This window comes from Limulus polyphemus, unplaced genomic scaffold, assembly GCF_000517525.1.
Source record: "Limulus polyphemus unplaced genomic scaffold, Limulus_polyphemus-2.1.2 Scaffold482, whole genome shotgun sequence".
In the NCBI taxonomy this organism is placed as follows: domain Eukaryota; kingdom Metazoa; phylum Arthropoda; class Merostomata; order Xiphosura; family Limulidae; genus Limulus; species Limulus polyphemus.
In genome coordinates this window covers 365,844-380,038 of record NW_013666092.1, presented here as the reverse complement: position 1 = coordinate 380,038, position 14,195 = coordinate 365,844, and the positions used below count along the sequence as shown (strand labels likewise).

At 31.7% G+C, this 14,195-nt stretch overlaps 1 protein-coding gene across 1 annotated transcript in view; it reads right to left on the bottom strand.

Annotated features, from left to right (window-relative positions):
* LOC111085579 (TATA box-binding protein-associated factor RNA polymerase I subunit B-like) overlaps positions 1 to 14,195 on the bottom strand; it is a 69,026-nt gene that overhangs the window by 40,862 nt on the left and 13,969 nt on the right. Inside the window, exons 3-5 of the mRNA XM_022384783.1 lie at positions 11,390 to 11,505; positions 10,542 to 10,671; positions 577 to 771 (exon numbers count right to left, since the gene is read on the bottom strand). Coding sequence (XP_022240491.1) covers positions 577 to 771; positions 10,542 to 10,671; positions 11,390 to 11,505 — 441 coding nt within the window. The remainder of the gene's footprint in view (positions 1 to 576; positions 772 to 10,541; positions 10,672 to 11,389; positions 11,506 to 14,195) is intronic.

Here is a 14,195-nt window from a genome sequence, read left to right as displayed (position 1 = left end):
GCCATTACTAATTCTAATAATATTTGAAACTTTCAAAATACTTGGATGAATCTAATATGTTCTTAAAACCAAACCTGATATCCCAAAGGACTTCACTTGGATTATTGTAGTTTTCTTTTGCCTTGAAACATTTATAGACAACATAAGATCCATCACCTACTAATACTGTCCAGTGCAATAGATTAATAATTTCTTATCCACCTTTTCAAGAACAACAACAACAACGAAAAAAAAAGAAAGAAAGAGAGAGAGACAAAACAAGGTTTTTTGCAAATAAAAATGTACTTTTTGAAATTTATTAGTTTAGTCATTAAAATTACCCAAAAAACTTCATCAGGTTTGACTTCCAAAATCATTAGGGATTCCATGTTTCAATCACTTCTTTAAAAATGCTTAGCCAAGGTAGGATTCATTATTCCCTAATCATCAAGAGTACTGTGTCCTTATCCACATTTTTGATTTTTCAAGAAATGATAAACAACAGAATAAAATTATTTACCATATTTTACGTCAAACTTTATTTAATTTGCCAAATAAAAAAAAAATATTACTTTAGTTTTTACTTTATTTTCTAACCTGATAGTTCGTTCTTTCTTTTATGGAGTCTTCCTCTTTCGTATCTGGCAAATCCCCATTTATAGAAGAATCTGATAAAACAATATCCTCTTCGTTTGTCTTCAAATGTTCCTTGATAAATTTTTTCTCTTCCTTATCAAGCTTCATCACAAGTGAAAGAGCAGATTCATTCTTATATTCTGTTTCTTCAATGTTCTGTAAAAATATGTTTCAACATATAACAACTTAAAATAACTATGATAGTTTTTATAAAGATTATTTTTTTTCTCATGAAAATGCCTGTTAGTATATATTCACAAACGTTTGACAACCAGTTTACCAGGGTGTGGTTAACTATTCAGAACACTCATAGAGAAAATTGGAAAAAAATTACATGAATATACGTTACTAATAAAATATTCTACACTAATCAGAAAAGAGTGGAATTAATTACATTACAATTTCCCCATCCTTATTTCAGTGTCTTCTCAAACTTGGATATTAAAATTAAACATTAACAGATAAACTACAGACTTCAATATGTAGTAATCCTCTTCCTCAAGTGACATGTAAGACACCATGGACCCTATATGAAGACAGCAAAGTGTAACACAAAGACTCCAACAAACAATTAGAGTAAAATAAATGCCACTCAAAACTAAATCAAAATACAAGGAACTCAAAATGAGACAAAACTAAAAGAAGTTAACTGTATTGGTTGGTTGAATACGTCCAACAGAAAACATGCATATGTACCACCGGTGGCGCACAATGTCGTGCATGTGTTAATACAAGATACTTAATCTTCTATACAAGTAGCATAATAAAAATAATAATAAAAAACTGACTACAAAATTCAACATACTACAGAATTAAAATTATGGCAAGTCAGTAGATTATAAACAAAATTAATCTTATGAATTACAGCTTAACACTTGATGTATGAGTCAACCAGACCAAAATTGAAGGTTTTGAGGGTTTCCCCTCCCCCAAAAAAAGACTAAAGTCCGGAAAAAGAGAATGAGCTGAAAACCTCAAATCCACATAGTTTTCTGTGATACAACATCTGATGCTTGTAATACCAGGTGGTAAGTAGGCAGACAGGCCCGGCATGGCCAGGTGGTTAGGGCGCTCGACTTGTAATCTGAGGGTCGTGGGTTCGAATCCCCGTCACACCAAACATGCCAACCTCCGCCTTTGCCTGGTCCCAAGTCCAGAATGAGAAAGGAGGAGGGTTGAGCGTGAAGCTAGCAACTCCACCCCGTAAAAACCAACCTGCTACAAGTAACTGCAACAACAACTTTCCATTGGTGAGGTGTTGTTACGGCCCTATGCTTCACTGAGAGTTTACAGGAAAAAAAAATAATGGCAGACTCCAGAAGGGGGTGGGCATCCCTCCCATGACAATCACTCATAGTATATATCATCAACTGTTGTGTGATTGGTGCCCCATTCAGTGTCTCATTATGATTGGGTGATAAGAAAATAAAAAACAATGATTGGAAAACTTTTGGGAACTTCTCCACTCATCTTCTTCTATTACAGTATTATGGAGTAATAACTGCCCTAGTTCTGTCTCTTCATCCGTGAGGTGCTCAAAAACCAGCTGCAACAAGTGCAAATGCATTGTATCGCAATTCTCATTATCTATGCAAGTAATATGGCATCAGCCATATCTTCTTCCACTTCTTTTTCTTCATATTCCATTTCTTCATCCACTTCATTCTCATTATCTATGCAAGTAATATGGCATCAGCCACATCTTCTTCCACTTCATTCTTGTGCCTGACGATCAGACATAGACAACCAAAGAACATGACATGAGACAAGTGGAAAAGGCATACAACAAGAATAGCAAGAATATGGTGACACACATGGAATGAGAGACAGCCGAGACTGTTACAAAAGGACAATGCAATCATACAAACGAGGAAAGAGAGAGAGGGACAGAGAACTGAGACAGACAAAAGTAACAATTACACCACCGGGAGAACAACAGGGAGACACGGGTACAAACACAACAAATATCAGAGGCAAAACCAGGGCAGCTTTCATCACCAAATGAATGATGTGGATAAAGCTTTATCATATCATAATAGAGTTCTCAGGACTAACATTGCCATCCACAGTGTCATGATTAGCAGCACACTTGAGCTGAATAATATTGGATCTGATTTGTTGATCAGACAGAAATCCCTTGTTTCCAATCTCATTTCTAAACTTACTCTTGAAAATCTCTAGTCCTACATCTGGTTTTATAGTTGGTGTGTGCTACAAAAGTTCCACCAAGTCAGACAGATGAGATGTGGTGAATATGCAACTCCTATAAGACCTCACAATTGTCTTGTAAAATTTTCCCAAATGAGTTATCTCTGCTCTGATTTCACTCTTGGCTAGAAGATAATATTTCCCTGAATACTTTACCAGACATTCTAACATCCTTCCTGGGCCTCTCTTTTAAGAGGAATCTATCTCACCAAGCTCAAATAGCTCTTTGATATCCTCTTGGAATTCATGGATGGTTTTCCTGCTGTACATTTGGCCTCTGCATAGTGGAGTTGCCCCCACCTACAGACTTGCAGGTGTTTGGGACAGAGCTGTACATGTTCTCTTCACCATTTCTAACCTCAACAATGCCCAATTACCCAGACTGCAGCAAAAATAAAGATATCTTGATAACACAGGATCAGATGTCACGTTACTCAACTTCATTCTTCTCATCAGCATCAGGCACATTACATCGTGCTTTCCACCTACAGTATCTCAGCTGTGCCTCCTCTATTTCACCCTAGTTTCACTGCAACAGAAATCTTGTCATGATTGCAGCTACATCTACTGCACTTCAGACAAGTAATGTACTTTGAGACTTTGTAGTGGCATGTGAGCTTCTTCGTAACTTCCTTGGCCATCAATGTAAATATCAGATTGATCGCTGATGAGAGCTATGGTAATTTGTGAGTGGCAACAGCATGCCATTTTATGCTACTCCTAAGAAGTATAAAGTTTTAGGACCTTTTACTATCTTGGTAGGTGTGTAAAAGTGTGTTTTTTTTTTTGAAAGCCATGGATAGTTGCAGACAGTCAAGCATAAAACTGTATAGAGTGTGAATAATGAGAAGTGGATATGATCTTTTGATTCCAGAGATCAAAACAAAGTGTTTGGTGTATTTGGAAAAAGGCTATCTTTAATCCCGGAAATGGTTTTTCCGGAATTCTCCCTCCAAAAATGTCTGGTTGATTGATGCATTGGGTGTTAAACATATTACAAATTAAAATTTAAAACAGAATGTAAAAATGACATAACACAACAGATAAAACAAAACAGCATTTAGTGATTAAAATACAAATTGAAAGTAGAAAAACAACCAGAATAAAATGACAGTTCACATTAAATTGAACGTCATTTACATACATACAATTTATTTATTTTGCAAAAGATAGGGGTGGCTTAGGTTTCAGAGTCTTTCCTGTATGTGGTGGTCATTCTCTCAAGATCTCCCCAAGACTTAATCTAGATAACCATTATCCATTCAACCATCACATACCAACAACAGTTGATAAATCAATCACTCAAAAGTTAACAATCTCCTAAGTTGAAAATGTATTTTCAACAATACTTACCTTCTCCCACACTTAGAGTTATTACTCAACTGCTAGGATTTCTTTCTTTACCCATCTAAGTATTGGTCCAATTTTTTACTTGCTTGCTCCAGTCTTTTATACCCAACTCCTTGGCTATATTTATCTCATGACACTCTCTACCTACGTCAATGGATCCTCTATTCTGGTACTGTATAAAAGCACTTCATTCAGATAATCACTTTTTCAAGACTGACTCAATCCCAGTCTCTAAGCTAGCTCTTAGTGGGGATGAAAGGAAGAGAGTGTGAAAGGAGGTAATTTAGGAAAATGTTAACTTCCAAAACATACTTAACTCCACTCCTACTTATAGCTAGAATCCCACATTGGTAAGGTGAAGGCATTATCCATACAGAAATTGTCTGCATAGATCACAGGTGTGTCAACAGAAGATTGGCACCCTAGTGGGGTAACCACACTACATCCAGAACAGGTATGCTCTTCACCCGGGTAATTAATTCCTATATCATGGGTGGAATTTTACATGAGTTATCATCTCTATAGGCCATGGTACATATATCCCGTAGCCATAGAGTGATGCGTTCCGAGCCACCAGAATCATGACAAGAAAGTAAGCAACACTAAAGTGGACACACCTTCTCCTCAACCTGAAGAAGTCTGAAGGATAACACCCCAGGCTTGGAATGACGGAATCATGTATGCCTTACTCAACCAAAGGAAACAGAACTCCTCTTGTCTGGAATTATGAACATTTATCCTCACTCCCCAACCATGTGAGAAAGGCACATCCAACTTGCCTCTGGAATTATGGGGAGGATGTGGAACAACTATGCTCAATCAAGGACCTAGGATGGGACTACTCCACATTCAGAATTACAAGGAGACAGTGGACTCTCTTTCATGAACAATGTACTGAACCAACATTGATCAAAAAGAAGGGACATGCATACCCAAAAGTTTTTCCAGATTAAGTTTTTTTTCCAATTAGAATTATTATGATATTAGTTTTTAGCCTATTACAATTTTAATATAGTCCCTTAGGGATTTTCAAAAATTACAAGAGTCTATAATAACAGTACTCCAACAATACTATATTTGTCATGTCTTTTGTCAACAATGCATTGTATCTCAGCCTGCCTGTAGAGTTTTGGATTGAGTGAAATACGTCATTGGCAATGGATATGACAAATATAGTGTGGTTGAAATACTATTATTATACACTATTCCAATTCTTGAAAATCCCTAAGATACTAAAATAAGAATGTAGTGTTTAAAAGTGTAATAGGCCAATTACTAATGTCTCATGACAAGTATAAATGTAATGTATCTTTGTCAGCTTGTAAATGGCATACACACTAACAATTTTTTCTTTTTTGTGGAAAATACACTAATGAGAAATGCCAATTGAAAATTGAAGATGCCTATCACATTAAACAAAAGTTAGTTTGAAAAAAATCTTTAAAAAAATAAGTAGCTGAATGTAGGAAGACTAATCTTGTGAGAATCATCAATAAATTGAATATAATTGATCGATGAACCTGGAAATTAACACTTTCAATACAGGCTTGGGTTAATTTGACCGACTATATGACCTTTTTGTACTCATTTAAAGTCTTTATAGCTTTAATACTTATAACTCTCAATACAGTGGATATATCTTCACAAAATTTGGCAGTCTTTCAGTTAATATTACAAGTCTTTCACATACAAAAAATCATATTTCTCAGTGAAGTATTTTTAATAAAATAAAATAAAGATGTGTCCATGAATATATTGAGTATTCAATTTGAATAGTCCGCGTGCAAAGTAATTTTCATGTTAAAATTAAAAATACTTTTCCTCTTCTCAAATTTCCTTTGTGTAATCTCTAAAACCTCCTAAATGCATTTAAAACGTTTTTTCAGTAAAACTTTATAGTTTCCACCAAAAAGAAAATCGAATAAACCTAAATTAACCTTTTTTTCTTTCCAGAATGACTTCAAATTGCAATATGAAACTGCATTCATTTATCCTAAGTAGCCCTAAGTTCGTAACATTATACATCTATTTATAATTAATATTTTTTATTTTATTGCCTTTGAACCATGTCTAACAACTAATATCCATGCCATTATTAGTTGTCAATCACTCGGGGAATGTACAGCTCACGTTACACTATTAAATTACATTACCCGCCAGCTGCTCGCATGTGTGCCTTGTGAACCTTTTTAATTATTTTATTATTATTACTTATTTTACCTAATCTAGTCTTAAATAACTTAAAAAGATCCATATTTTTAGATTTTAGTTACTTTTAAAATTACACATAAAGAATAAACATGAAAAACAAAAATAAAGTACTTACCCAATCTGGATACCTGGGGTGATAGGGTTAATACCTCAGGCTGAATTTTTACACAAGATCTCAATTGGATTTAGTATGTTCTAAATTAGAACTTAGAAAAATTTGATATTTTTTGTAAGTAAGAAATACATACTGTAGGAGAGTGAGGTGTATTCTATATGAATACTACAACTTTCTTTCCCTTTATATTAGGCTTCTCATCAAGCCAACATTAATTTCAATTTAACACCAATTATAATGTCACAAGAAGATCTAGAGAAATCGCTTTAAAATCACAACCCTTGATTAGACTCAACACCACAATTTGGCCAAGCTCTTGTTGAGAGAGTTAACTCTTTCCATACAGGTATCCTTTTCTGCACATGACACAAGGTTTTACTGAGTTACACTTAAAATTTAATTCCACAAGATTACTATCATGGTACATAAATAAACTTGGGATCCAAATGTGAAAAGATTTACATTATTAATTTTATAAGGCAATATTAAACAAAATCCTCAATTTCCCCTAGTATAAGAATTGTGACATTTGTTCTCTAGGTCTACCCTCTTCTCTAATTTATTTACCACCCATCCGAGAAGTACAGAATAACATAAATTATCATTATAATACTGATATTACTAAGCATAGCCATAAAATAGAAAATGAGATCCCTTTTGCTATGTCCATCTGTCACATCCTCTCTTTCGTAAATTGCCAATAGTTCTCTATGATACTTAATACTATATTATTTATAACCAATAGAAAGCCAAAGTTTTAATCTATCATATGATGTATTATATTACATTGTTTTCTGTATAGAGAATTGTCTATTTTGCTTCCAGTTTAAACTTTATTCCCATGAATTTTTAACAGCTCTTATCGCAGAGTTAGAAAGGCAGAAAAATTATGACAGTTATAGGACATTGGCTAGCTTTTTACGTGTTATTATCCCTCTCAACACGGGATTAGTTGAATTGATCGACCTTGTAAGCACTTTGTCTCCATACTATAACTTTTAATACAGTATGTGTATCATCACAAAATTTGTAAGACTTTTAGTAAACATTACATGTCATTTGTACACACATTAAAAGTTTTTTTTACTAAAGATTTGTGTGTGAATATGTTGAATCTTTTTTTTGACTAGTCCGAAGGGAAAGTGAATTTTATATCAAGATTAGAAATATATTTCTTTGTCTCAAAAATATCAAATTTCATCTGTGTGTCATCTAAAACCTCCAAAATAAACATAAAACTTTTTGTTTTAGTAAAATTTTATATTTTGTCTGTTATTATCTCTACCCTCATAATATATTTGATTCTTCAGTTAGTAGACAAATCATCAAATTATAATGAAAAGTTGTAAAATTAGAAATGAAATGAGCAGCTATGCCCTTTTTTCTTTATTATTCCTCACGATGTCTCAAAGTACTTCTCTTGAGAGTTTAAACTGCTAAACATTTCACATTTATTTTTTGTGTTTATTTTACTGTGAATGACTGAAGTAGAGATCTGCTGAAAATAAAGCAACAAATCACCACTCGTGTCATTAGACAGTTTATGTGACACAGTAATACAATATTCTCAAGAGCAACAAAGCACGCATGAAAAAATAAGCCGACTTATTTCTTGCACTGAGAACACGATGTGAAATTTATCAGCTTATGTATCCTACAGTGTTTGCAATGAGAATTCCCCAGAGTAATAAGATTGCACTTTAAATCTGTGAAAATGTCTATAATATGGTTCGGAGCCAATCCAATAAACATTGCAAGTGTGTGGGTATTGGTCATCCTTCTGGAATGTTTGGAATTTAGAAGTATACTATATAGGCATACAAAGATATTATTTGTGCACATGGTTATAAAATCCTATTTCCCTTTCAGCAAATTCATTCATCAACCAATAAATACTGTTCATTCACAACTGCTTATTTTTTAGTTATTTTTATTAAAATATAGAACAATAAATAAAAAATACTTCAAAAAACAGATTTTGAGTATTTACAATGTCATGAGATTTTGTGCTTGTGCATCTCATGTGTTAAGCCTCACTGTAAGGCTCGTTTATTCTTCTGAGTGGAGGGTGAAGAGATATCAATTTTTTGTAGGCTTCAGATATACATTTTAAAAACAAAATAATTATCAACTTACTATATGAATGCACACAAAACTCCTATAATTTATCTGAGTTTCTAAAAAAGCTATATATAACTTTAAAAAATCTCATATCTGTTCACAGCAACAACTTAGTCATCACACTTGAACAGTTTTGGAAAAATTATGACTTTCTTCTTCAAGCTATTTACAAATGACTGTCAGATTTATGTGCATGGAAAATGGCTCTTTCTCTTGGTAGGAAACATTTAGTCAAAAGAAGTAGATGGGACCAGACATGAGGTTTCAAAAGAATGGAGCAGTGGGAGGAGCTACTCTACTAGATTGGTTAAATATATTGACACACCAGAAATTCAAAGAAATGGGAGGTTTTTATTTCTAGCTTACCTATATCTCAAAATCAAGTTTCTAATTCATTAACCACTGTACACTTTTTATGGTAGTCGTAATAAAATATAAACTGACCAATAAGACAATAGGAGGTGCTACGTGACAAACAAAAATAAATATTTAATATTCTTGCTTGATATTTCCTTTTAAATTAAGAAATTAAAACACATATATAATACTAAAATTTGAATTATAACCCACGTTTTGATTTCAATTTTATTGACACAAGAAACGGTAAAGTTATTTAATAACATTTTGAAAATAACTTGCTAACAGGTCATGACATGCACTCTTTAACCTGCCTGCAACAAAAGGGTTATTCTGTGTTTTTAGGTGTATTATTTAATTAAATAAAAAAATGTTTAGTGCAGTATCACCATTAGTGTAATAAAGTAGGATTAAATTTTGTCAACAGCAAAAAAAAAGAAGACCCAGGTAAGTAATATATTTCTTGTTTTTCATATGTATTCTTTATTATCATAAAAGTAACTAATATGTAAAAATGAGAAAATTTTTAAGTTAGATAAGGTTAGATTAGCTAAAAGAAAAAAAAACCAAAAAGATAAGAAAAATTGTTCAAAATGTATGCCTGCAACCAACTTGTGAGTAATCTGTTCCTGACATAATTCGATAGGGTAACGTGAACTACACATTCCCCATGTGATTTACAACTTGTGTGGTTCAGAGAGAAATAAAACAATAACATTTAAGTAGAAACAGATGGATAAAGTAAGTTAACTTTCCTTTATATTTATATGCAGTTCATTTTACTTTCTGACACTACTTCCACCTGCATCAGCTACTCTTCAGTTTTCTCTACTAAATAAAATGTTTATGGTATTCAATCTTCAAAACCACTTCTTGTCTTTTTCAATCTACATATTAAATCTACAAGCTTCTCCTTTTTGCAGAGATCAGGTAACTGTTTGCAATTATAACCTCAGATTACCACAAGGCCATTTAAAATGTAACCTAAGGTTCTGGAAGAAAACACATCATACTATGTCACACAGATGGAAATAAAATATGATAACGTGTAATGCACAGACATGCAGCTTACTTTATTATATTAGTAAATCCAAATGTAATACATAATAAACAGATCTTTCAAGCATGGGTGGTATTTGGAACTTTTAAAAGTTGAAAGTATGGAAATAGATTATATTTTTGCTTTGCCAATATCTTCCTAGATTATGCTTATTTCTGGAAATTACATCACTCTTAAGTCCTACAGTTCATTCTGCAGAAGACAAAAACATTTAAAGGTTACTGTAGAATATTTTGATTTTGTTATTCTAATTTTAATTAAAAATCTTCTTTAATCTGGTTTCAATTCACACAACATAACTTTGTACCCACAGTGTCCTTTCTTAGTGCTTTGAATATATTTTGGATAGGAATTTTTTATAAAACACTGAAATAATGCATCATATTATTGCATACTGCAACACGTACTATATTATATCATAAAAAAGGATCATATAACTCTCTGAAGAGTTAAAAAATTCAACAATTCTCATACAATATGGCTTAATTTTTCTTAACATATCACCTTGGATGAAGTTTTAGGAGTAGCACCGTTGCTCTTCTTGGATTTCCTATAAGGCTTGACATATGAATTTTTACATGCAACACGGTGATTAGACACCCACTTTCTTCCTAATTGATGAACTTCCACATCTCTATAAGATATAAACAGATACTTACTGAGATTCAAATTAAGGAAAAATTCTTGTGTATTAACTTTAATACTCACAAATTTACCACAGACTTAAAAAGCAGTGCTTTCTATTTAATTTTGTGGAGAATTATGGAAGCAAATGAGAAAAAGATCTAATTTCAATTGGAAATGTTATTGGCAATTTAACTCAAGTATTCTAACAAAATTTTCATGTAAAGTATGCAAGCATCCAAAAACATAGACAATTCAGAAAGAAATATGAATGACATTCAACAAATTTGAAATAATCAACTATGAAACAAAACCTATCTTTACCACAGTACAATCTATTTATCTATAACATCATCACTTCTTTGTGTATTTAATGTTTAACCTTTTGCTACTACATTCCAAATATATCATCCTTATTACAAAAAATTCAAACAAATATTGTATCTTTAAATGAATAATTGCTGAAAGACCATAAGAAATAACTGTTATGAATTTTAGGGATAATCTCTAAACATTTCTTAGATTGCAATTTGTTTGGTTTCAAACCCATTTTTATTTTATTATTAGAATAATTCTTGAAGGAAAGTAAATACAAAAAACATATTTTGCAGAAAAGAATAGCAATATTAAATATCAAAATCCAATTTACTAAAATTATTTTGGGCAATGATAAAAAAAAGTGTATTATTGTATTTGATGATTTTTCAGGTCTATTATTTTTATCTAACCTGTTTCGTGGAATTGCTGGAGAACACTTCTTGTGTTTTTCTAACAGCATTGCAATATTCTGGAATGCGGTTCCATTAAGCTGTAGGTAACGAGCCCACAAATTTAGAACAACCTCCTACAGGGCAAAAACAAAATATTTTTGTCACATGCAAAAGTAAATCAATAAATTTATAGAAGTTCCTTTAAATCTATTTTCTACAAGTAATGCAGGAGGATAAAGAAACAACTTTCACAGACTTAAATATATGAAAACACAAAGTAAACAACACATTTTCTTGACTCTTTTTACTAGGTTTTAAATTACTTTAATGTGTGTACATTGATAAACTACTTTAATAGGATCCTCAATTAATGCCAGATTGGATCACCATTTACTACTGTAATAACCTGGAGATAGCATGGTACAGCGTGGAGATAGCATTTAATGGAATATACATAAATTATAATATATTAAGTTAAATAAAGAAAGAAAGACAGTCACTAGGTAAACAACAATGTTCACTGCCTGAATACAACTTTAGTTAAGAAGCTAAAAGCTTGAAATAAAAAACAAATTTGCATAGTGAATGTCCAATTTCTTTATGTATTACATAAAAAATACCTACATAATGAGCCTAAACAACAATTTCTTAGTTATACTGTACAAGGGTCAAACCCATGAGATTTCCATGTGTATTAATTTCAAGGTTAACCTAGAACATGATTACTGGCTACACATTCAAGAATCTGAAGGACACACACAGTGATTTCTTATGCTGGAAATAAAAACGCAGTGATGAAGTCAGAAATAAAAATAACATTCTTTATTATTGAAGGTGAAGCAAATAATGCCAACCATCAAGTGTTAAAAAAAAACAGGAAAATAACAAAAACAAAGTTCAGTGAATAAGAACAAATTTTCACTCATGAGTAATTTATATTCACATAGCACCTTGTCTGTAGCTGATCAATTAGAAAAATGGATTACAAAAATCTGAGAATACCTCTGCTCTATGTGACAGTTGTAAAGCAGTCCTCAATACAACAAGATAAAGTAAAATGTAATAAAAGTACTCCACTAAACAGTACATAAGTTCCTTAACCCTTCCATTTCGGGTTGGGTGGAATCCACCAGGCTCGTAACCACGAGAATATCCATGAGAGTAACTATACTATGATTTTTGATAACGTGTGCACATCTTTACAAAATTTTGCAGATTATTGTTAAACATTACAAGATTTTCGTATACAAAATATCAGGTTTTTAAATTAAGTATCAAGATTTTTCAATTAAAGATTTTTTTGTAAACCTTTTTCTTTCAGAATGCTGACTATCCAACATACAAAGCAATTTTGATTTCAAGATTAAAAATACTTTAATGCATTAGAACATTTTCAAATTTCATATGCAAAATCTTTACAATCTCCAGGTAATTATCAAATTTTGTTTAGAAAAACCTTTACATTTTATTTTCACTACTGTATTTCTGTATGGGTTGGTTTGATTGACTTCATAATCTCAATAAAAAATTAGAAAAAAAATATAAATTATGCTTTTTTCGTTCCAGAATGACTACAGATTATAACACGAAAACATAAATGTTTAGACTAAATAGCTTAAATCTCATAACATTATACATTTATTATATTGACCTTTCAGTCGTGCCTGGCTAACAATACAGAAGTTATAATGGCGCAGCCCACATACACTCATGTTACCGTATCCAATAATATAAAACTGACCTTTAGTCTTTACAAACTGACCTGTCTTGGCTGTGTTTTAGTGGACTAGTATTTTGTAAAATACAGTCACATTTCAATTATTATACATTGTTACTATTTACAAATAAATTCTTAAACTTGTTTTTCTTAAACATAGAACAGTAAATAAAAAAGTAAAGCAATCAATTATCTCTTCTATTTATGACATTTGTACTCATTTGCCACTTGTCGAAGGTTACTAAGCCTTATGAAATTTCCCTCGTGGAGGATGTGAAATTTTGTTTTTTAGGTTTTATATATACATTTGAAATAACCAAAAAATCATAAATTACTATATATTAATACCATAGAATTTCACTATAATGTATTAAGTGTAGAAACTAAGCTGTATTTAGATATAAAAAAATATGAAATTTTGTGTGAAAAGAACAAAATTAACAAACAACATGTCAAAATGGCTGAGAAAACCACTAGGAGGACATTCTGAGCTTTCAACTGGTTATTCATGTCATATATAGAAGTAAGTGTATATAAGGGACCATTTCCAAAAATAAAAAGAGGTGGGCAGGGAAGCCACTGTGTTTGATTCAGTACATGAGCGATATCTTAGTAAATAGAAAAGATAAGAGGTTCTTATTTTATATTGTAGCTTGTTAATATTAGTAGTTTGAGTTCCTAATTCATATGAAACTGTAGATTTTGTATTTTGACATAACAAACATCCAATCTGAACTAGTATTGCATTCAACATACCATGTGACACACAAAAACCGATGTTTAGCTGTGTTTTTTAATATTTACTTTTAAATTAAGAAATTAAATAATGTATAATACTAAAATTTGAATTATAATCCACACTTTGATATCAAACTTATTGACATAGATTCACAAAATAATAGTTCAATAAAATTTTGAATACGAGTCAACACATGCAATGACATGTAATTTGATCTGTGTGAAGAGGGTTAAGATTATTACCATCAAAATTGTACTTATAATTCAAATTATAACCCACATGCATTATCTTGCATTCATTATAATTAAAACACATTTGCCCAGCTCACTATATGATCTAAATCCTTTTGTAAATCAGCAGCATCCTTT